The 24,380-nt window shown below is 32.3% G+C and overlaps 1 protein-coding gene across 1 annotated transcript in view; it reads left to right on the top strand.

Moving 5' to 3' along the window:
- The window catches only part of LOC111698548 (phospholipid-transporting ATPase ID), a 47,793-nt gene that overhangs the window by 15,884 nt on the left and 7,529 nt on the right, over positions 1 to 24,380 (top strand). Inside the window, exons 3-26 of the mRNA XM_023468903.1 lie at positions 528 to 646; positions 1,570 to 1,778; positions 2,889 to 3,008; positions 4,409 to 4,510; positions 5,581 to 5,639; positions 5,982 to 6,053; positions 6,486 to 6,603; positions 7,180 to 7,209; positions 8,136 to 8,203; positions 8,445 to 8,539; positions 8,961 to 9,073; positions 10,257 to 10,370; positions 11,042 to 11,119; positions 15,108 to 15,200; positions 16,243 to 16,321; positions 17,977 to 18,099; positions 18,379 to 18,449; positions 18,595 to 18,683; positions 19,023 to 19,150; positions 19,575 to 19,718; positions 20,797 to 20,878; positions 21,927 to 21,992; positions 22,302 to 22,377; positions 23,360 to 23,585. Of these exons, the coding sequence (XP_023324671.1) occupies positions 574 to 646; positions 1,570 to 1,778; positions 2,889 to 3,008; positions 4,409 to 4,510; positions 5,581 to 5,639; positions 5,982 to 6,053; positions 6,486 to 6,603; positions 7,180 to 7,209; positions 8,136 to 8,203; positions 8,445 to 8,539; positions 8,961 to 9,073; positions 10,257 to 10,370; positions 11,042 to 11,119; positions 15,108 to 15,200; positions 16,243 to 16,321; positions 17,977 to 18,099; positions 18,379 to 18,449; positions 18,595 to 18,683; positions 19,023 to 19,150; positions 19,575 to 19,718; positions 20,797 to 20,878; positions 21,927 to 21,992; positions 22,302 to 22,377; positions 23,360 to 23,585 (2,428 nt within the window). The 5' untranslated portion in view covers positions 528 to 573. The remainder of the gene's footprint in view (positions 1 to 527; positions 647 to 1,569; positions 1,779 to 2,888; positions 3,009 to 4,408; positions 4,511 to 5,580; positions 5,640 to 5,981; positions 6,054 to 6,485; positions 6,604 to 7,179; positions 7,210 to 8,135; positions 8,204 to 8,444; positions 8,540 to 8,960; positions 9,074 to 10,256; positions 10,371 to 11,041; positions 11,120 to 15,107; positions 15,201 to 16,242; positions 16,322 to 17,976; positions 18,100 to 18,378; positions 18,450 to 18,594; positions 18,684 to 19,022; positions 19,151 to 19,574; positions 19,719 to 20,796; positions 20,879 to 21,926; positions 21,993 to 22,301; positions 22,378 to 23,359; positions 23,586 to 24,380) is intronic.

Raw genomic sequence — 24,380 nt, 5'->3', positions numbered from 1 at the left:
CAAAAAATTTGGGCCCGATCGGTTCAGCCGTTTTGACGTTTATTGGATACAAACAGACAGACAGATAAACAAACAAACAAACAGACAGACAAGTCAAATTTATATATAGATTGGTGGGAGAAAGAAGGTTTGAGGTTTAAATGCAGAATTCAATACAATGGTGGGAGAAAAAAGGTTTGGGGTTTAAATGCAGAATTTAATACAGAAGGTTTGGGGTTTTACTGCAGAATTTAATGTATTGGTGGGAGAAAGAATGTTTGGGTGTTAAATGCAGGATTTAATACATTGGTTGGAGAAAGAAGGTTTGGGGTTTAAATGCAGAATTTAATACATTGGTGGGAGAAAGAAGGTTTGGGGTTTAAATGCAGAATTTAATACATTGGTGGGAGAAAGAAGGTTTGGGGTTTAAATGCAGGATTTAATACATTGGTGGGAGAAAGAAGGTTTGGGGTTTAAATGCAGAATTTAATAAATTGGTGGGGGAAAGAAGGTTTGGGGTAAATCGTCTGCAATGTGTTTTTACTTAGTGAGACGAACCTGAAGGTAAAGCAGTGCCTGGACGTGACGAACTCTATGGGAGAGGACGAGTCTTCATTGTCCCAGTTCTCCGGACATATAATCTGCGAAGCGCCTAACAACAATTTAGGTATTTTATCGGGATACATGAATATTTTACGGAATATTTGTCATCTTCCTTCTTTCTATTCAGTAAAAATGCCGTTTTGTACATTGTAAATTGTGGCAAGGGACAGCCAAGTTTTTGAGATAAAAGTCATGAATTACATTTAATCTCCTGATTGGAAGGAATGCAGTAAATGACCCAATTCCAAGAATAGATATTCTTGCAGATCGTATCATAAAATTGTCCATTCGTGTATTGCATCATTAGCAAACATTATATCTAATAATACTTATCCTGCATCGTAAACCAAGAGGGCAGTCACTGGTTGGAGTCAATTATAAAAGCGACTGTGCTTTAGACTCTAGCTAGTGGCTGATATTGGGAATCTGGCACAATGTCGGATGTCCGCTTTATCTTCTTAACACGAATTTTATCCTTAACTATCAACCGGTTTAAAAGGACACAAAAATCCAGGAAAAGTATAAAAACCAAAAACAAATATAGAATCATACTGTCTACAAGCTATAAGACCTTTCTCCAGACATGACTTAGTATTATTCATTTCAAGTTTGGTGAATGGAAGAGTCTGATTTGATTTGATGTCAGCTGAATTTCTAGTTTAAAAGAAAGAACGAATACTATATTTATTTCGCTTTATGTTTGATTTATCAATTTATCATTTATCAATAAAAAGGGAAACTCGTTCAATTATAAACAACTTATAAACTTATTTTTTACGACAAATGTTCAAGGGTTATAAAACTACTGATCTTATTAGAGGTTGAAATATGATAGTTTCAGATCTTATTTTATTTTTATATTTGTATCAACCATCTTCATGTCAATTATTCTAAAAAATATTTTTATGTTGGTTTAAACTTTTAAAACTTACTTAAAAAAGTTTTAAATTAAATATTTTGAGGATCTCTGTAAGCAGTTCATTTCAGCGAAGTTTGAGGGAACCCTGACCTGGAACCACATGAAATACTCCCTGGACAATGAGAAGATCCTGCTGAGAGGCGCCGTGTTGAGGAACACTCCCTGGTGCTACGGTCTCGTTCTCTTTGCTGGGAAGGATACCAAGCTCATGCAAAACTCCGGGAAAACAAAGTTTAAAAGAACGTCAATAGATCGTCTTTTAAACTTTATCATTCTGGTAAGATTTTAGAGTTTGAAGGATTCTTTAGGGGCGGGAGGAGGATCCTTGAAAAATGTTTTTCATACCTAGAATGAATCAAAAATTGAAATTCATCGAATGCAAGGATAATGTTAGAAAAGGTTATGATTCGTGGAAAAAATGCTGTTTTGAGGGAAAACAAGAATGTTGTCGAAGGGAAAGTTCATAAATTTTGAATGTGGATTAGGACCGAATCATATTTAAAGGAGGGATTAATCGAACCAACAAAAAATCTGAAGAAATCCAGGCTGTGCTGATTCGCCGTTTTTACGGCGCCTGATCATCAAAAGTAGGGAACTGGGTATCTTCAGGGTCGTTATTAGTGTAATTTTGAGCCGTATAAAACTTAGTCTTTAGATTTGCTGTGTATAGTGAAGTAATTTTTCATCTAACATGGGATTAAAGTCAAACCCATAGTCCAGTTAAAGTTTGTTCTATACCCTCTTTTTAACAAGAGGAACACACTCCCCTTAAGGTGGGTTTTACTGGGTTAGTTATAAAATAACGCTTTCTAAGAAAAGAAGAAAGTAAATAGTTGCAAAATCAAAGTTTTGTATTTTTCTGAACATCATAGAGCGAAAGGGGGAAAACAGAAAGGAAAGGGAATGAACGGCCGGTTAGTATTTAAATGCCAAACAAAGGATTTTCACGCGGATTTAACGCTGAGTTTAATGCTTTGTACGTAGAAACTGAAAGGATGAAACTGTAAAGACGACTTGAAACTCTGCAATTATTACGATTCCAGGCTTAAATTAAGTCTTCTGCAGTAAAAAAAAAACTCTTCTATTGGTTTAGATTTGGCATTCATGAATATAAGGAAAAAGCCAGTATAAATTCCGTACAGTCGTCTCATGAAGTTTAACCTTTTTGGGTAACCCTGTACTATACTAGCTGTTTGTTCAGGATATAGTTCTGTTTCTGTTGTGCATGTGCCTATTCTGCACAATATCTTATGAGAGACATGGATTAGAATATATTTTAAATATCTCTTTGTTCGGGGTATAGTTCTGTTTCTGTTGTGCATGTGCCTATTCTGCACAATATCATGTGAGAGACATGGATTAGAATATATTATAAATATCTGTTCAGGGCATAGTTCTGTTTCTGTTGTGCATGTGCCTATTCTGCACAATATCATGTGGGTTCTGGGAAACATGGATTGGATTATATTTCCAGAAATATTTGCCATGGGATAATGTGGTCCCGAAAGTAAGTACAATAATTTTTTAAGCTATTTCATTCAGTTAATTCTTCTTTTTTTTAAAGAATGATCAAAGGTACTACAGTGATAACCAGACAACTCTGAAATAGGAAGACTACTTTTAGAATCAAGTTATAACTTTAAAAATTCCAATGGCAATTGTGCAGTGTAAACAGACCCATTTAACTGAACTAGTGATTTAATAAGTGTTGGTAAAACTAGTAGCTTTGTAACAACCTCAAATACACTTAAGTATTGCTTTAATGTCGTCTTCCTAATACGTTGTTTTCTGGTTATCACTGTATGCTAACAATTATTTAAATGTTCCAAAGAATTGGAAATTCATGAAAGGATTCGTTTATTTTCACCCCAGCCTTCTTTCTTTGTAATTAATTTATATAATTATTCAATATTGTTGTAAAACATATTTTACTGTGGTTTTATGACGTCAATATGTTTCCATGATTATAGCTGTATTGGGACAGGGTGCTGGCTGATACGTTCAATCATTTTACCCCAAAACTACTAGAAAATTGATCAATTTTTTGACAGTTGCCCGAATGTCCGGAAATAAAAATAGGATGTTCGATTTTAGTAGGTATATGGGGTTAAAAAAAAAATTAAATACTTTTCAGCCCCTTCCCCTTTTCCCCCCTGCGTCTGAGAATATTAGACTCTTGTACACTGTAAAAAAAAATAAAGTGAGGGAAGGTTCGTAGAAATGTCTAATTACTACTTCTAACTAAGGTTTCCTGCTACTCATTAACCAAAATAATAAAAATAAATACAGGGTAGCGTAGAGATGTAAATATTTAAGTTTTACTTAGACGCGATCTATTAGGGAGCGGCCAAACTCTGTTACCCGCGAATGCAGCAATGAATTAGAAGAAGAGAGATATTAGTATATATTTTAGGAACTAGGTTATATAAAGACAATTTCTGGGCCGCGCGCTGCGGCTAGGATAGGCAAGGGAGCCAAGCGCCGCGGCTAGGACAGGCTAGGGGGCCGAGCGCCGCGGCTAGAACTGATTTTCTCTCTGTTTTGTAATTCATTGTGGCATTGGCGAGTAACGGAGTTTGGCCGCTGCCCATCTATTAAGGTCAGGCCGGGCTCATCAACTTTCTACCTCGAATTTATTTAGTAACAAAGAAATAAATGTTTAATAGTCTTTTTGAATTTGAAGTGTGGGAGTAGGACATCCCTAGAAGTCTGATTTGATTTGATTTAATCTACTCCTGTTCTTTATTCTACTCCTGTTCTTTATTCTACTCATGTTCTCTAATATACTCCTGTTCACTAATCTGCTCCTGTTCTTTAATCTACTCCTGTTCTCTAATCTACTCATGTTCTCTAAACTACCCAGCTGTTCTTCAATCTACTCCTGTTCTCTTAAAATCTCCTATATAGGATCCTACCCTGGGAGCAGCGGTGATATCTCTTCTTGTATTCTTCTCCTACGCTATAGTTCTAAACACTGTTGTACCTATCTCCCTCTACGTCAGTGTCGAGGTAAACTATTGAATTAACAGCGCACCATTTTACAGAGTAATTCAACGATAAGCGCGGAATTGTAAATGTAAAAACAGATACTTGACATTGGGCGAATAAATTGAAAAAAGTGGTATTTCTGTTAAATAAACCGTAGATGTAATTTCAAGTGACCCTTCATTTTAAGATTGACATGTCAGATTTAAAGTGGAACCCTCTTTCTGATTACAATTGAGGAAGATTTAGTTTTCCTGAAATCTGAGATTGAAGGATTAACAGTGATTATTATTATTAATATTATTATTATATTAAAATATGATAATTTCTTACAAATTCCTTCATGAACACTAGCGCTAGTCTTTTATTTTGGGGGAAAAAATAATTTTTTTAGAAAAAAAGGCTGGATATCTGTCATTCTTAGTGTCACTTTAAATGAAGTCTAATAGTCGGCTTAAATTTGAGACGTGGCTCAAATATGTTTGGTTCCACTTAAAATTGTATTCATTGTTTCGAGATTTAAGCCAGCGCTCGATTTAAACCGGTTTTTTGCGAATTTGAGACGCGGGTCAAGTTCATTAAATTCTGTCCCAGGCGGTATTATTCTGTTCTATGTAAAAATTACTGGGACTGTAAACGTATTTTTTTCCCTATATAACCCTCTATTGAATGAGTTCCATGTACGATTCACAACGTGCCTTTAAAATCTTTGTTTGATCAAGTATTAACATAATAAGATATCCATGTTTTTTTTATTTTTTGAAAACTGATTAATTTCATTTGTGGTTTCTCTACAAAAGTGGCTTGCGCACTTTTTTGCTTCGGAAACAATGGAGCTTAGCACAGAAGAATAACTTTTCAAGCATGAAGAATGACGTCATCTTTCACATTATTGATCAGACTAAGGTTTCAAGGGCTGGGATTCGGCCATGCCGCTCGTTAAATAATTTCTAAAATAAATTCTATTATTACCACTAATAGATTAGTTTTTATCATGTTTGTCCAATACATGTTTTCTCCTATAATTTATTTATTTATTCATTTATTTTTATTTATAGAAATAGAAAGAAATCAAGTAATTCTTCTATTTTTAGGTGATCCGATTATTTCTCTCTAAATTAATTGATTGGGACAAAGAAATGTATTATGAAAAGTAAGTAATTAATAATATTTGGTGTCAATATATTAACGTTAATGTAATGGTTTAGTTTGGTTAATAGATTAGGTGTCTTGAACGTCTTGGTGTCATGTAAATATTTGATACGTGTTACTTTCTTTTATGACTTAGTGCCTTTAAGTCACAATAAATAGGTAATAAATTTATTTCTTTTGCATTCAAAAGATATTTATAATTTTTATCACCAAAATTACTAGATTGTTTTTGTTTGAAGCCAAAAGTGTTTTGATCTAAATTTCAATTTTATATTCTCATGATTCATGTGTTTTTATGGAAGGGTTGAAAATTTCATTTATTTCTAACTTAATTTATTGCTAGGACGCGTACACATGCCAAATCTCGGACCACCACCTTAAACGAGGAGTTGGGTCAAATACAGTACATATTCAGGCAAGCTTATTTTAATACAGGGTGTCACACATCATGTTGGACCGTATATTGGCCATTGGGACTTGAAATAAAAATGATTGAATTTTTTAGATAACTTTAAAATTGTATGAAACCTTTTAAAAAGACACTCAAAAATTTACACTACACATGTTTTTTTTAGTTTCTTTTAAAAATAATTCAAGAATGTATGTATGTACATACTTGAATGTATATGTCCATATTGTCCCAACAATACATATTTAGAATATTTTTGGCAATTAAGAGTAAATATTAAATTCGTCTTCGATCCTTGAATAACAAAGTAAAAATAAGCCTTTTTATCTCTTCTTGGAACCATTCCCTGGAAATTCATTTTAACAAAAACCATTGCAGTATGTTTACGACTGTACACTTGAATAGGATATTTTTAAGGAATTTTTTATCTTTGTTTAGTGACAAGACGGGTACGTTGACACAGAACATCATGACCTTCAACAAGTGTTCCATCAATAGTAAAGTATACGGAGACATCCTTGATGAGAAGACGGGAGAACCTGTTGATGTTGATGAGGTAGGTTTATTTCGTCCAAGTTCACACTAAAAAATTAAAACTGAAAATTTCGAAACTGTCTGAGAAATAATTCTGCCAATTTTACCATTTTCCTCAGTGTCACTCTGTAACTATCCGGACCTAACATTTTAAAGTTTATTTGTTTTAATTTCAAGAAATCCTCCATTTAAAAAAAGCATGTCCGATTCATAACAGTGCTCTTTATAATGCTCAATAATATGAAGAAATTGTCGTTTTTCTAGCATAAAAGGTTTTTAATTCTGACATTTTCTTCAATTTGTGATTTTAAGATTTTTACTCCTACTACTTAAAACCCTTTTTTTAAATCTTACTCCAAATCTCTAGTGTCCAGTTCCTGGTTTTCTTTCTGTATTGATAAATCATTTATAATTTATCAAATTATTGCAAATTAAGTTAGAAAATGAAGAAAAATATATATCTAATGCTTTTGCAAAATGTCGGCAAACACAACCAAAATGTTAATATATTGTATTTATACATACTCTTGTATGATTCTGTACAACATGAATTTGATTGACAATTTAGGATTTTTATTTTAATTTAATATCCTTTTAGTACTCATTCCATGGACTAGTTCAATTAATGGTAAGAAACTCTGACACTTAATGAGATACTCACACATTTGTTTATGATCCCGTACAACTTAAAGGGATTGTTTTCGTATGAATCAGCATTGAACACGGAATCATTTTTACACTTCTTTTAATCTTCTGTCTCATTGATATCGCTTATATTTCCGAAATTGTAAAGGTTTTATTTTAATCTTAAATGAACTATTGTTACCTCAATCTTTAAAAAAGAAACAATCCCTTTAGTATAAGTTCATTCCGGCGTTATAGCACGTTTTTTTGTTCAATCTCACAAGATTTGCATCTTATATAGGTAGGGTTCTTTTCTTAGTTGAAAATTTATGAATAAGGTTCAATTTCAACCGGGGTTAACTGATCGTTTAAACTTTAGTATTATGCCAGTAATTAAATTTTTTGAGTTTTAACCCACTTTTGAGTTTCGTTGTGCGTTAAAACCCAATTAAATGTCAAGGATTAGTCAATTATGTAACCCATGAACTTTTTTAACTACCGCGTTACTTTCTTATTCATAAATTTCTATCACTGAATACACAAACATGACAATGTGTCACTTTTAATATCAAATTCAACCTTTGGAAAGAAAACTTGTTTAGATGAATTGTTTTTTGAATACAGAGATGATGGGCAACGGAGTTACATTCAGAAGAAAACTATTATTTAGAACTTTTAAAAGAAAGTTGAAGTAATTTTGCTTTGTCAATCTTGCCTTAGAAAACACCCTGTGTTATGTTGGATGTTTTTTAAATTAAAGTAAGTTCATTCAGATGGACCCTTCATAGATCAGAACTTTTGAAGAATATTTTCCATCTTCTTTGTTAAGTATTCAGTTTTTGTGTACAATATTCAAACTGCACTTCTACCCTTACACTCAGCAGAATCTTATTCTTTGTAGTTACACCCATCTAACCCCTGCTATTTCAGCACACCAAGAGGGTGGATTTCTCTCAGAACAGTTTTTATGAACCCAGTTTTCAGTTTTATGACTCCAGGTAACTTTCTGTAACATTTACACCAGAATTGTGTCAAAAACCAATGCTCATTTTTTGCTATTTATTTAAATTTAATGCTCATGATTCCTTTTTCTTAAAACCAATCACAAAAACTTTCAATTGAAATAGAACTAAAATCTCTAAATCGAGAGCACTCTTTTTCAGTACGAATGATGAATATGTAGTAAAAAGGGATTTATCTTTGTAAAACTTTAAAAAATTGTAATAATTTTCTCTCCAGCTTGCTTGAGGAGATAAAGGGTGGAAATCAAGAGTGCCAACTTTTCTTCCGAGTTTTAGCACTTTGTCACACAGTGATGCCTGATTATAGTTCAGGTAGGCTGATACAGATTAAAATATAAATTAAATTGTTGGCTTAAGCCTAACTTTGTTAGTCTCTACTTTCGAAATGATAAATATTTTAAGGCCTGAGTCTTATTTTAGTCTCTTATATTAGTCCCGAGAATAATTTTTCCAAAATTGATTAAATTGCGATCCTTGGAATCTATTTAAAGTGTGTTTTAAGGTGTTTTTTTAGCTAGTTTGTGATATATTTAAAAAGCCTAAAAGAATTGGAGAAGAACAACTCTTAATACGTCATATGTTATCAACTAATTAACAAGCGAACTACAGTTGACTATAGTACTGATGAGGGCATCATAGAATGTCGAAATATATTTAATAAAAAAGTAATCTCCATCGTTGATTTCTAATCTGGTTTGGTTCAACCTTCCAACAACTAATATTCTAACTGCAGAAGGACGACTGGAGTATCAAGCTCAAAGTCCGGACGAGAACGCTCTAGTGTCCGCAGCAAGAAATTTCGGGTTCGTCTTTACTGAGAGAACATCACGCACAATCACCATAAAGGTAGATTTTTAATAGCTAAAGCGGTCTAAATCTATGTATAGAACCGAAGAAAAAGACCGTAAAGGGATTGTAAGCGTAATTTCATAAGACCCACCATGCTAAGATGGCAATATCCGATTTAATACGATACCCTTGTCTGATAAAGTATACATTAGATATCAATATTTTTGTTTTTTTAACAGTTAATTGTAATTGACACTTGCGCATTTCGTGCGTATAAGTAACAACGGAGAAATTGTCAGAAATAAACCCTTTTAAATGCAGAAGACGACGCTTACTTTAATTCTTAAAACGGAAGTTAAATTCAAGTTTAATTGTTCATTGGCTGACTTTTAGGACCAGTTAAGTTTAGAAAATTTCTTCCTTCAATTTTAATGGATGATTATTTAAAGAAATGAAAAAGGGAGGGGAGGTGTTGAGCAACAAGAGAGAGGTTAAAAATGTTTTGTCGATTTTTAATAATTTATATAATTTATCATTTTAATGCCATTAAAGAAGGTAATAAAACGGTAATAAAACGACGATTAAAATAATATTTTATATAAACAAAAAGTAATTTGTTAAACGAAACTAAGGGGAAAACGTTTTGATAAAAATAAAATAAGAAAAAAATTTGATTCTTTGAGACAAGTTTTCGAAAGTAAAATGACATTAATTGAATTTTTAAATTAGTTGATAACTGGAAGTACATATTCCATTAAAAGTATTTTTGTTTGGAGAGCTTATTTTCTAAAAATAATAAGAAGGACTAGATCAGATTATCCTGAGGAAGTTTAGGATTGGTCAGGTTTTACAAGTATTAAGCAGTGCACTGCTGTTAGGATATTCAAGGGGGCCGAGCGCTGCGTCTAGAACATTTAAGGAAATTAGAAACTGTCCCACGGAAAATATATATATATCAGTTTTAAATGAAAACATTTAAATTTTTTTAATGAGTTTATGACCACGACTGTTTGCATAATATTCATTTTTATTCTTTAATTCACGGTTTTCTAACGCTATACAGTATACACACAATGCGTTAATATTTTCAAAATAATGTTTAGAACAGAAAACCGAGTTTGATCCTTTGATCCAATTATTGAAATAATTCTGCAGATCGTCATTAAGGTTTTTGTGTTTGTGAATACCCCTGTATCCAAATCATAATTTTAAAAAAAAGATTTACTTTTTTAATATTTAGGCGTTGGGTGAGACTGAAGTACACGAGCTCCTGTGTATCCTGGATTTTAACAATGTACGGAAAAGAATGTCTGTTATTCTTCGTCACGAGGGGAAAATACGACTGTACTGCAAGGAAACCCATGTTTACATTTTTAAAAAGAAAGTATGATACTTCTCTTTCCTTAAACACAATTTCCTGTTTCTTGAACACACTTTCCAGTTACGTGATCACATTTTCTTGTTCCTTGAACACATTTTCCTGTTCCTTGAACAAAATTTCCTGTTCCTTGAACACAATTTCCTATTTCTTGAACAAAATTTCCTGTTTCTTGATAACACATTTCCCTGTTTCTTAAACACATTTTCCTGTTCCTTGAACACAAATACCTGTTTCGTGATCACAAATACCTGTTTCGTGATCACATTTTCTTGTTCCTCGATAACACATTTTCCTGTTTCTTAAACACATTTTCCTGTATCTTGAACACATTTCCTGTTTCGTGATCACATTTTCTTGTTTCTTGATAATACATTTTCCTGTATCTTGAACACATTTCCAGTTTCTTAAACTTATTTACTGTTCCTTGAACACGCTTTCCTGTTCCTTAATTCACTTCCCTTTTCTTAAACACATTGTAAGTTTTATATAGATGTTATGTAAAGTATTATTATTTGCTCGATTTATTAGCTAACAGATAATTTTTATCCTTTTGAAAAGTGTATATTTACCGCGAGGTTTACAACTAACTTTTAACAAGAGAGTTTTAGATTTTGTTTGCAAAACTTAAACCTGGCATATGATAGGGTGCGGATAATGTTATCTTTGAGAGATTGAAACCTGGACAAGAGGGAATCATGGAGGAAACTCAGGATCATTTAAACGTAAGTTAGTCCGGGATTCAGGAGTTCACAAATCTTGAAAGGTTGGCTTTTTTAGATCGACAGATAAAATATTGTTTACTACATATTCAAATTATCTGGATTTCTAGGATTTCTTGGATTTCTTGGATTTCCAGGATTTCTTGGATTTCCCGGATTTCTAGGATTTCCTGGATTTAGGGATCCAAAATATTGCGGCTCCTACTGCTCCGAATCACAAAGATATAAGAAAACACTAGATGTGACAGTAGATGATAATTAAAATTAAAATATCCAAAAAAGACGAAGAAATGATGGTTTTCGGTCTGGAATAATATTTATCTTTTATCCATCCAGTTCAAGATTCAGCAGACTAAACTAATATTGCTGTTAAATAGATGTCCTTTTAAACTGATTATTTATCTGATCAAGCAGCATTTACGTCCTTGACATTTCTGTTTTTATAAAAAATCAAAACTTATTGAAAAAATTAGTGAGAAGGTTTAGTTAGTCACGAAATTATCAAATCATAAAAATAAATAAATTTATAGAAATGGCAACTAATAAGATAAAATAATTAGACCAGAGCTGGGAACTTTTGAATGGTGGATATCAGGATTAATGCTTGATCCACTCTTTTTCTTAATCTCCAGATTAAATAATGCTTGTTCTCCTCTTTATTTTAATCTTCAGATTAATTTACCGATCAGGATTAAGGATATCCCATTCTAAAGTTTTCAGCTCAGGATATATAAACCCAATTTCACAAAGAACATTTTCTAAAAATCAATCAAGAAAGACTAATAGGGAAAAATTCTTAGGCTATCAGACACATTATCATCTTGGCAATTTTGCCAAATACTTGATTGGGAACCCAGCTTTACATGGACACTAAACGTTCTCTTTGAACACCTTACTAAGAACATTCCCGTTGTTCTGCCAAGTTCTCAAATCAAAATTTGAGGCAAATCGGTCAAGAAGTTCCCGAGTTTTGATCGGACATACAAACAAACGGACAGGCAAAGAATACTACGTTATATAGATATGTAGCAATATTTTGATGTCAACATGTTGTAATGGTTAAACAGTATGTTAAAAAACTTACCGGAAGCTGCAGAGGAAAAACTAGTTGAAATATTCAACAATGTCCTGATATCAGGATGTGTACCCGAAGACTGGAAAATAGGGGAAGTTGTCCTTGTGCTCAAAAAAAATCCTCCTACACGCATAGAAAATTATCGGCCAATAACTCTTATCTCTTGCATAAGTAAGCTAATGACCAAAATAATGGCAAAACGAATATCTGCAGCAGTGGAATCTTCGCAAATTTTAGGCCTAGAGCAGCAAGGTTTCAGAAAAGGGAGAAGATGTGAAGATAACATCTATCTTATCAACTCAATACTAACTAAAGCTGAGCAAAAGAAAGCTGTCACTCACCTGCTTTTCCTAGATCTGAAAGAGGCGTATGATAGAGTTGATAGGATGATTTTGTATAAGAAGCTATCGCAGCTGAACTTCCCTGCCTCATTCATAGACTTCCTCAAAGACTACTATAGTCACGACTACATAACATCCTCTACAGCAGGATCAACAACTCGGAAATTGTATCTGACACGTGGATTAAGACAAGGTTGTAATTTGTCTGCAATTCTATTTATAATTTACCTGTCGAGTTGGGGAACCGCCTAAGGAAGGCAAATGTAGGAATACCAGTTTACAATAATATCCTTTTGTCCTTTCTGAAGTTTGCTGATGATCTCGTTATGTTTAGTGGGTTATGGTCGGAGATAATGATCTTGATAAAAATATTAGAGAAGTGGTGCCAGGATTTTAGAATGGTTATTTCAGTTTCCAAAACTAAGGTGGTTACACCGGATAAAAATCTACTTTGGAGGATCTTGAACCTTGAATCAGGGAAATATGAAGACGTAGAAAGACTTCAGGATTTTAAGTACCTAGGAATCTTACAAAAGTATGGAGTAAACTCAACAATAGTATGCAATGCCGCAAATAAATTAGAAAAGGCTAAGCTTTATCAAAGGAACATCTTGAGAATGAGACGACTAATACCAGATAGGATAGAGGTGTATCTAGCTATGTGGAACAATGTAGCTATTCCAAGTATCATATATGGACTGGAAGCTATTCCCTTTGATAAAACACAAGAAGATGACCTGGAAGCTATTCAAATCACTCTTGGTAGAAGCATACTTGGAGTTAGGCATTCTACGCCGAGTCTAGTCATATATACAGAGCTAGGTTTAAAACCAATAGGTCTATTAATATCAGAGAGGAAAATAAGATATATTCAGAATGTCCTAGAGAAAGATTCCCAAACTAGTGAATTAGTTAAACTATTAATGATACAAGAACTAGCTGAGAAATCATCCCCTTTCTACAAAGATTTAGCAAGACGAGTAGAACCCATAAATCAGAAGCCAGAAACAATAAACTCTACATCAGTAGCTTTGCTGAAAGAACATAGTATTCAGGAAATAATACACAAAGTCAATTCTTTAAAATCACTGGCAGCTCTACCAATACCTAAAGCATGGTGGAGGAAACAAGAGTACCTAAAAGACGAATCCTGGTCCCTAGCTTTAACTGAGTTTAGAGTAGGGAATGCCAAGCTGGGAAACAGGGATGATCATCTGAAGGATTTAGCAGTTTCAAATCATCAGGATAGGGTTGTAATATGTCCTTTGTGTCTAAAAGGGTCCAATAATGAAATTCACCTCCTTGTACAATGTACTGTTAGGGTAGATGTTAGAAAGTCACTTAATGTATCAGAAGAAGTCTCTCTGCAGTCTTGGATTGACACTAACAGGCAACTGGGAGAACAACCAGTCAACACTGTAAGGAAATTCCTTGAAGGCCAAAAAAACCTACCCTTGCAAGATTATGTGACACGAGGATATATACTGATTGAACTAAGGGACCAATTCTTCTCTAAAATCCATATGAGGCTGAACTAAAAGTAAGTTTAATTTAAGCAATTAAGTCTATGATTTACGAAATGCTGGCTAGAATACTGGTAATCCCTATAACTATTTTTTAATACATGTTTATTGTTTACCCCTTAAATTCAAATTATACCTAACAACACTTTAGGTAAGTATAAATTTATAAGTTTACACCTCAACCTCAAATTAATCTTTTTAATATTCTATACCTCAATTCCATTTCATATTAATCTAGGTTAAACCCAAAAAGGCCAACTAGGCGTTATATAACGAGGTTGGTGGTGTGCATAGTACTGCTACTGTGTACTCACTCACATCGAACTACCTGAGTAGTTCGTTGAACAAGCCATTATTTTTCGAATAAATTGAATCTTTATTTGGGAGAATTTTTGCGAGTCACCCTAATTGTATCTTATGTCTTATGTCTTATGTAGCAATATTTTGATGTCAACATGTTGTAATGGTTGATTTTCAAATTATTAACGATTTTAAAACTGAATACTTTAAGTCAATTTTAAAAAAGTTTTACTGAAAATACGTTTAAAAAAGAATATTTCCACACTTTGCACAAATTATCGGATTTAAAAAGTTTGCTAACATCAAGTTTCTTGCTTGGATATTTAAGTACAACCATGTTAGGCTTTTATAAACTATAATTTCTTCTACCTTTAGTCATTGTTTCTTCGTATATTATAAAAATAAAATTGATTTTGCAGATTTTTTGTTTTCATTGGTTCAGATTTTTTTTTAGGTATATTGAATACAAACAAACTAACTGTCTGTTGGGGTGTTTGTTTGTTAGTTTGTTTGTTTGTTTGTTTGTATGTCCAATCAAAACTCATCAACCTCTTGACGATTAGCCTCAAATTTTGATTGGTAAAAGTAGGGGAATGTTAAAGACTTCTTAAAAAATGTTCTCAGTTGATTTTGTGGACTTTTTATTTTGACAAAACTAAGTTTCCGGGTAAAGCTAACGTCCCAAGCTAGTTATATATAGTTAGTTGGTTTTGGAGAATAAGGAACACTTTTTTATTCTAATTTTTGTTTAGAAATTCGCCAGTGAAGGATTACGAACTCTAGTACTGGGTGTAAAGGATCTAACCCAGGAACTATTTGATGAATGGAAGACAGAACATCACAAGGTTGGAAAACTGCCTTTTTTCTTTAGAATTTTAATAAATACAAATCAGTTCTTTTTCTAATAGATTTTTTGTATGAACTTTTAGTTTTATTTTCTTCCTAAACTCATTCTTTCTTTAACTCTTATGAACTTTTTGTCCATTTAAAACATTTTTGTTCACGAAGTTTTTTTATTTCGTCAACTATGTGTTTTTCATTTGACCTTTTTGTTTCATTAATTCTCATCTCAACTTCTTATTTTTCCTCCTTAAAAAGTATTTAAAGGGAGTGACCGGCAATGTATGGTAGTTGAACAGAGAATTCAGTTTTGTGGAGAAATTTTTTTAGGATTCATTTGAGACATAAAAAACGTTTTAATGGAGAATAATAACTGAGTTTGAGCGCAAAGTCGAAGTTCAAAGTCATCCATTTTGGTGGTTACGTTTTGAGAATCTATTTTTTTAAATCATTAATAAAATAACGACGACAAAAAATGTAAAAAAAATCTACATTAGATGATTAGGAACATATTTCTCAATTGAAATTTTCTCATTTAATCAATTTTAGAATCAATTATTTCTTTTTCATATTTATATTAAATTTCTTATTCTTTATGAATTTGTGCGTAGATTTCTTCAAATTCTTCAAATGTTGTCTTTTCAACCAGGAAATCTACTGAAAATGTTTGTGAACAATAAGACATTACTGAAACCTATAACTGAATAAGATTACTTATTTTCGATGATAATAGTTAATTTTTATTTTCTGAACTTTTTCATTAACAGCTAATAAGTTTACTGTAGAATTTTTATTACACTTTTCGTCGTCGTTATTGAATAATTTTTAAAACCCGATTCTCAAAATTTTCAATCTATGAGGATTTTAAAGATTGTATTTGCGCTCTTGCTGAACAAATGTGCACCGTAAAAACGTCTCACAGGTCTCAAATAATTCTTAACAAATTTCTCCACAATACTACATTCTCATGGTTCAATTACCATACGTGGCCAGTCACTCCTTTTATGTGAAAAAAAATTATTTTTATTTTATTGTTGTATTCTTTAGGCTGCCGTATCTCTGGAGAACCGTGATGAGAAGCTGGATGAAGTTTATGATATGATTGAGAAAGATTTACATCTTGTAGGTCTGTACAGGGGGTCACAGACTGTACAGTGTACACTGTACACTGTAGAGGTCATAGGGGGTTCCATTAAACATGGAAATCTAGCAAACAATGAATGAATGATCAAAACGGTTTTTATATATTTGTATATTTGTATTTAAATATTTATATTAGTAATTTTGACATTTTATGTTAAAGGGACTGTAAGCATTATTTCAAGTGACCTTCTGTTAAAGAGGAACATTCCCGATTCGCAATAGTACCCTTTAAACCTTGGACTAATCTATTTTTTAACTGTTTTGATTGAAATCAATGACAACGCAGATTTTTTCAATTATTAAAGATTGCACCACTTTTGAGTCTGTCAATAGAGTGTTATCAACAAAAAATTGCATACTTGGTAAATTAGGGAAATATTGAATAAATTTTGGGAAATTTGAAATAAGTTAAATCACACCTAGGAAATGCTAGGATTACAAATATAGTATTTTTTATTTGTTAAAATAGTTTACTTTAAAAATTCGCGTAGATCAAAGACGATTTTAAAGTGTTCTATAAATTTTCGTATTTATTATAACTCCCTTAATTTACATAATTCTCACGTCACCTTGGAACTTTATGTAAGCCTGACCTTGATTTTTATAATTAATAACCTTGATCAATTACTTTTATATTTCTAACCTCCAAGAAATGAGGTTAAAACTTTAAAGCTTTTAATTTTAATGATGACGAAGGAAGGGGTGGGAGGGATTGTGGTCTGTAGATTCTATATTGAATGTTCTTTTGCCATCTTTTTATACTTCTTTTCAAACTAAAAATCAATTATTAGGACAAGGTCAGATCTCATTATATATTTACCAACAGAAATTTATTTTTAACTGACCTTTTATTTAATATATGAAACAGTTAACTGGCCTTACTCAAACATTATTAATGCTCTAGAACAAAATACAAAAATCTTTGCTTCCATTTTTTTCAGATATTATTAGCAACATTTCTAAATCATTAAAGATAAGTTTCCTTATTCTGAGATTAATGAATGATCAAGCATTCGAAACATAATGAATTTTGGATTGGGCAATTAATATCATATTGCCAGAAATTTTATTATTAATCAGATTCGCATAGAAATTGATTTAAACGGTTCTCAGAATTATCTTCTATGTTGCCCGATGTCGTACATCAGTTTTAACACAACACAATGTTTAAAAACAATACTAAAACACTTGCCGAAATTGAAAAGGAAAGTGACATTTAAAAATCCATACATAGTCCAACATAGGTTTACATTTAAAAATCCATAGTCCCACATAGGTTTACATTTAAAATCCATAGTCCCACATAGGTTTACATTTTAAAATCCATAGTCCCACATAGGTTTACATTTAACAAATCCATAGTCCCACATAGGTTTACATTTAAAAAATCCATAGTCCCATATAGGTTTACATTTAAAAATCCATAGTCCCACATAGGTTTACATTTAAAAAATCCATAGTCCCACATAGGTTTACATTTAAAATCCATAGTCCCACATAGGTTTACATTTAAAAATCCATAGTCCCACATAGGTTTACATTTAAAAATCCATAGTCCCACATAGGTTTACATTATAAAATCCTAATTTATTGCATTGTTTTTCATAACCTAACATTTGACGGACTGTTTTGCTCCAGGTGCCACAGCAATAGAGGATAAACTGCAGGACGGAGTATCCCAGACTATTGCAAACCTGGAGATGGCTGGGATTAAGATCTGGGTTCTAACAGGGGACAAACAGGAGACAGCTATCAATATAGGTCAGCTGGTTCTTATTCATAGATAAATTTATAACAAGACGGTCTGAGAGTTCCATGTTGGGTTCTCTTTCATTATTTCTTACTTCTTAACTATTAAATTGACAGAATTAGTTAATCTTATTTCCTTCTCTTGGGAGAATAACCCGAGCTGAAAACTCTTATATTGCAGATTTTGAGCTCAATGCTTGATCTCCTCTTGCTGTTAATCTGAAGATTAACTAAATCTTTATTTGATCTCCATTATCCAGGAAAGTTTATAAAATTCAACCTTTTTTACAGGATACAGTTGTAACCTATTGAGCTCTGAAATGGAAGAAGAACCATATATAGTAGATGGAACTACTCATCAGGTTATTTACCCCCATACGATAGAACTATTTTGTTCTCAACATCTTATCTAATAAATAAAGTAATTAACATTTCTCTGAAGATGGCTGTGTGGTTTCTATTTTTACATAAAAAAAATATAAATTTTTGAAGAAAAATCTGTTCAAGGCTGTTGAGGAGCAGCTGTTAATTCACAGACGGAGTATAGAACAGCATTTAACTAAATTCAAATCTGTTAAAAACAGAGATGATATAAGGAATAACACCATTTTAAATAAATTAAAAATCCAGAAAAGAATGTGACGTATTATGACAGATCTCGAACTAATTTTATATCTAAAAAACGGATAAATTACAAGGATTGCTCAGGCTCGATCCTCCTGCCATGTCCAGTTTCCCTTATGTTCAAGCCTTGTTTACAATAGTTTATATTGTTTTCAATAAAAATAGTTTAAATGTAAACAAAACCTCCATCCTTGTCTTTTCTCTCTATATTTTAAAGGGACTGTATGCGTAATTTTATGTGACCCTCTATGCAAAATGTCGCTTAATTATTTTGTTTTTTCTTTAATTAAAATGGTTTGAACGTTGTCTAGTATGAGAACATTCAGTGATGGGAGTATTGCAGAGAGTTTAGGAGAGCGTGGTCCAGATTTAGCTCTAGTAGTTAATGGTCATAGTCTAGTCTATGCTCTTCAACCTGATCTAGAACTCTTATTTCTTGGTTAGTATTTTACCCAAGAACTCAAATATACTTCGATTGAGGTCTCAAAAATCTAGTTTTTCACGACATTTTTCTCTTTATGTGAACTGTAAATTGAGTATCTAGACAAAGTTTGCTGAATAATCAACGTGTAGTTGAACCACTTCTTTTAAACGTGAATCAGCGCACATGAGAAGTTGTTTAACTTTGTCTAAGTAGTTCAACTCATTTCGCTAGTTATTAAATTTGAGCACTGTGTAGATGAACTTCTATTTTTGATTATGATAGTAATGATAATAATGATAATTATAATGATAATAATGATAAGAATGATAAGAATGATAATAATGATAATAATGATAATAATGATAATAATGATAAGATTAATAAGAATGATAAGAATGATAAGAATGATAATAATGCTAAGAAGGATAATCCTGTACAGGAGTGGCTGAGCACTGTACAGCTGTAATCTGTTGCCGCGTAACTCCTTTGCAGAAAGCTCTAGTGGTTGAACTAGTCAAGAAACACAAGGATGCGGTTACACTGGCAATAGGAGATGGAGCTAATGATGTCTCGATGATTAAAGGTATCAGTTAAAACTTAAAGGAACTGTAAGCGTAATTTTAAGTGTCTTTCGAAGAAAGCAACGCGCGATTCACAACGGTACCTAATTAAAGCTATAGTCTAAATTAGATATTAATGTTTATAATTTTGAAAACTGATTATTTTCAACTGTGGTTTCTCTATAAAAATTACTTGCGCATTTTTACTGAAGAAAATATTTAAAAACATGGAAATTACGCCTACAGTTTCTATAAACCTTAAAACTTATCAAGATTTAATTTCATTGTGATTCTCCGAATAAGGCACTTATCGTAAAATTTACAAATCGTTTGTAAGTTAAGTTTTTTTTGTTTACATGAAGATTATTTCATTAAAGAGCAAAATTATATAGTTGGTTGATTGTTAATAATTATTATGATAAAAATAATACGTGAAACAATGAACTTTCTAATAAATTATTAAAATGAAATTATATTCCAGACAATTAAATTTTCTTTGTTCATTATTAATTTTTAATTAGTGAAATCCTGTTTGAGTAGAAAAACTTATTATTTTGTTAATGGCAAATACAATATTAATTAAATGGTCAAACGGTTAAACTTAAAAATCAATTTTTTTAAGTTAACAAATGAAAGAATATCCTTTAATAAGAATTTTCGGGTGAAAGGTCAATTGATAATTTTCATAGATTTTTGTTTTGATTTAATAAAATTATTTGATGAATCAATAGACGAGAACTATGAAAATATGATCCAATGATACATTCATAAAAAAAGAAATATGAATAAAAGAACAAACTAAATAATAAATTAATAAAAAAAGGGATTTTACATCTTTGAAAAGGACAAATATACTTTTTATTGTATGAGTTCTGATCTCGTCTGTTCTATTCTTATTTCGATCCGATTTTCTAAAATCCGCCTCAGCCCTAAAAAGAATATTTTTTTGTAGCTGATTCTAATATAACTTTGCTGGTCTGATCTGGTTTTTCTTTAGCATCTGAGATCTGTTTTTATGCGGTTTGATCGACAGAAAAAATAGTGTAAACTTTACAATAAATTAACTGAACATTTAAATGTTTAAATAAATTATATTTACAGCGGCGGATATCGGCGTTGGAATCTCTGGACAGGAAGGAATGCAGGCCGTTCTAGCCAGCGATTATTCTATAGCACAGTTTAGGTGATTATTCTATAGTACAGTTTAGGTGATTATTCTATATAGTACAGTTTAGGTGATTATTCTATAGTACAGTTTAGGTGATTATTCTATATAGTACAGTTTAGGTGATTATTCTATACAGTACAGTTTAGGTGATTATCTATATAGTACAGTTTAGGAGATTATTCTATAGTACATTTTAGGTGATTATTCTATATAGTACAGTTTAGGTGATTATTCTATAGCACAGTTTAGGTGATTATTCTATATAGTACAGTTTAGGTGATTATTTTATAGTGCAGTTTAGGTGATTATTCTGTTGCTCAGTTTAGGTGATTATTCTAAAGTACAGTTTAGGTGATTATTCTAAAGTACAGATCAGGGGATTTTTCTCGCATGTTTCTGGAATACCCTTTTCCACATTGGATAAATTATTGAATATTGATTATTGGTTATTGTAAGACATGCATACAGCATTAATACTGTCTAAGGTCTATCGTCACTAAAACTAGAATATTTATAGTTTTAATGGGACTAAAATCAGTACTTAGGATCCGGATCCGGATCTTTTAGATCTGCATGATTTTGGCTTCCTGGATCCGGATCTTCAAAAATATGCGGATGCACGGATCTTGATCCAAGAGGCATAAATATTAAATAATTTGAAGAAATCTGCGAATAAATTCAAAGAAAATAAGAAATATAATGACGAAAACGAAATAATTGATTCTAGCATTGATTTATTGACAAATTTTTTTTTGAGAAATATGTTCCCTATCATCTAATTAGATTACTGTATGATTTTAACTTTATTTTTCGTCGTCGTTATTTAGTAATGTAAAAAAACTGATTCTGAAAACGTATCCACCCCCAAAGTAGGAGTTTTATATGTCTCAAATGAATCCTAAAGAAGCTTTCCACAACCCTGCATACTCAGTTCAACTACCTTGCATAGCCGGTCTGTCCCTTTAAAGAGGCCGACTATCGTCTTCTACAGTGTCTACTTTTTTCCCATCTTTAACTTGAAAAGATAAAAATAATTCCAATTATATATTTGACATGAATTTAGGTACCTGGAAAGACTACTGTTGGTTCACGGCAGATGGTCATATTATAGGATGTGTAAATTTTTAAGGTGAACTTCATAATTTTCTTCCTTTCACAAATTTTTTTGAATGCACTGTTTTTGCCTCAATTTATCATATTTTATTACCAGGAATTTTAAAGTATTTTTTACAAGTGGGAAATATTAAACAGGAATGATACTGCCGTTTCATTTAAATAATTTTTGTAAATTTTGTATTTAAATTTCATGAAACTTTATGAATAGACTTTAGAATTGTTTAACAACGCCTTGCTTGGAATCTACTCTTTTTCTTCCTAAATTCGTAATTTTTCCTTGCTGTCGAGAAATCCCAGATAATTAAATCATTTTATTTTTCAGATATTTTTTCTACAAGAATTTTGCGTTTACGTTGTGCCATTTCTGGTATGCGTTCTTCTGTGGGTTTTCAGCACAGGTAATTTAGTTAAAATTCTGTTTTTGGATAAATGCAATGGTCGTAAAAATATCGTTGGTCGTTGAATATTAAGATAATCTAACGTCAACTTTAAAGTGTTGTTAAAAGTTTGATTTGATTTGCTTTTCTTCAACAATATTCTATAAATAGAAAAGAGTTGCTATTTTTTACAACTAACTTTATTAAACAGCATCTAAAAGGTTAAAATGTCGTCCTTAATTTTGGTAACCATTGAAACTAAATTTTTTTATCTAAAAAATATTCTCTTCCAGTGCATTTTTAACTAACAAAAAAATAAAATTCAATAATTTTATGAACTAAAAAAACGTAACTTCCAGTTGTATATTTCACCTTTGGCCCAAGGAAGTGTTCACTTATTTGTTGATATTCATGATACCTAATTGTTTTTAATATGAAATATGTCCAAGTTACTTGTAAGCCCCAAACGGCTAAATGGTGTTCCTCATTTAAAAGAATGGATTATATGTTGTAACAACTTAATAATCTCTTTAAAGGCAGTTTATGATTGGGTGTTTATGATGCTTTATAACTCCGTGTACACTGTTCTACCTGTGCTACTAACCGGCAGCTTAGACCAGGATCTACCTGCAGCCACTATACTCTCAAATCCTTCTTTATATTCCCGGATTGGGAAGGAAGGATGTGTGTTTTCCTACTTAAACATTTCTCTTCTTCTCCTCAGTTCGGCAGCAGAGGCATTTGTTCTGGTTTTTGCAGTTCTCGGTAACTTCTCCTTCCACCCCTCGGCAACTATGCCATCCACCCCTCGGCAACTATGCCATCCACCCATTGGCACTTTTCTCCATTTCCTCTCGCTCTTTGACATTGATTGAATAAAAGAAGATAACTTTCCTAGTCTCGAATATTAAATATGATATCGGACAGTTGAAAAATTACACTTAACCTTAGCATGATACAGTTTTACTTATGTACTCTAACTAACCCATTCCATTGTGTACAGAATGTGTACGACGAGTTCTTCCTCTCGACCTATAACATGCTGTACACGGCTGCGCCGGTCGTAATGCTCGGCGCACTTGAACAGGATCTCACCCCAACCACTGCACTCAGATACCCTGGTCTATACCAGCCGGGTTTACAACACCTCTGGTTTTCTAGAAAAGTCTTCGCGACTTACGCCATTCATGGTCTCATTACTAGTCTTGCTCTCATCGGGGTAACCATGGGTAAGACAACAAAAAAAAACTCTGTGTTTGCATGATATGTTGAGGCTGACAACCCTTTTATTTTTTATCACGCTTTATTTATTAGCATGGTTTATTCGCTTTGAAACAACATCAAATGGACTTCAGGATTTTCAGACTGTTTTGGACCCAAGTTTTATCGCCGTGTACAACCTGTTGTACACCAGCCAGCCTGTCCTCGCCCTGGCATACTTTGACCAGGACGTCAAGCCGGAGATGGCAATCAAGGTTCAATCCTCTCATTCGTCCAGGAACTAAACTAGTTAGTTTAATCAGCCCTCACCTTTACAATTTGAATGTCAACATGGAAAGTTCAACCATTTTTTATTAATGACATGATATAAAATGAAGATAAATCGATTCCCTCTCTTACACCATGTTTAACAAACAAATTTTTAAAATCTAGAATTACTTTTAACTTTGATAGAAAAGTTTTCTTTGAAGTGCATGGTCTTATCGTTGCAATTTTTCATTTTCCTAATCCCTATATCCTTGCAACCTGACGATGTAAACCTGTGATATTTCAAACTATTTGATATGCTAGTATATCAGTGAGAACTTGAAACATTGATCTGTAACTTTGAAGCTGTTGGCAAATCTCAACACTTTGGATTAGATTTGACGATACCAGGTTGCATATGATATAAGGATTAAAAATTAGAGTTTGAGGCAACTGCACAGTTACCTTCTGAAGATTATGATACTACATATTTAATCATGTATTTAAACTTTTTCAATTTAATGGAAAATTTGTAACCTTTCCCCCCCCCCCCCCCC

The sequence above is a fragment of the Eurytemora carolleeae genome, unplaced genomic scaffold (assembly GCF_000591075.1).
Source record: "Eurytemora carolleeae unplaced genomic scaffold, Eaff_2.0 scaffold287, whole genome shotgun sequence".
NCBI classification, from domain to species: Eukaryota; Metazoa; Arthropoda; class Copepoda; order Calanoida; family Temoridae; genus Eurytemora; species Eurytemora carolleeae.
This window is presented reverse-complemented; position numbering and strand designations above follow the sequence as displayed.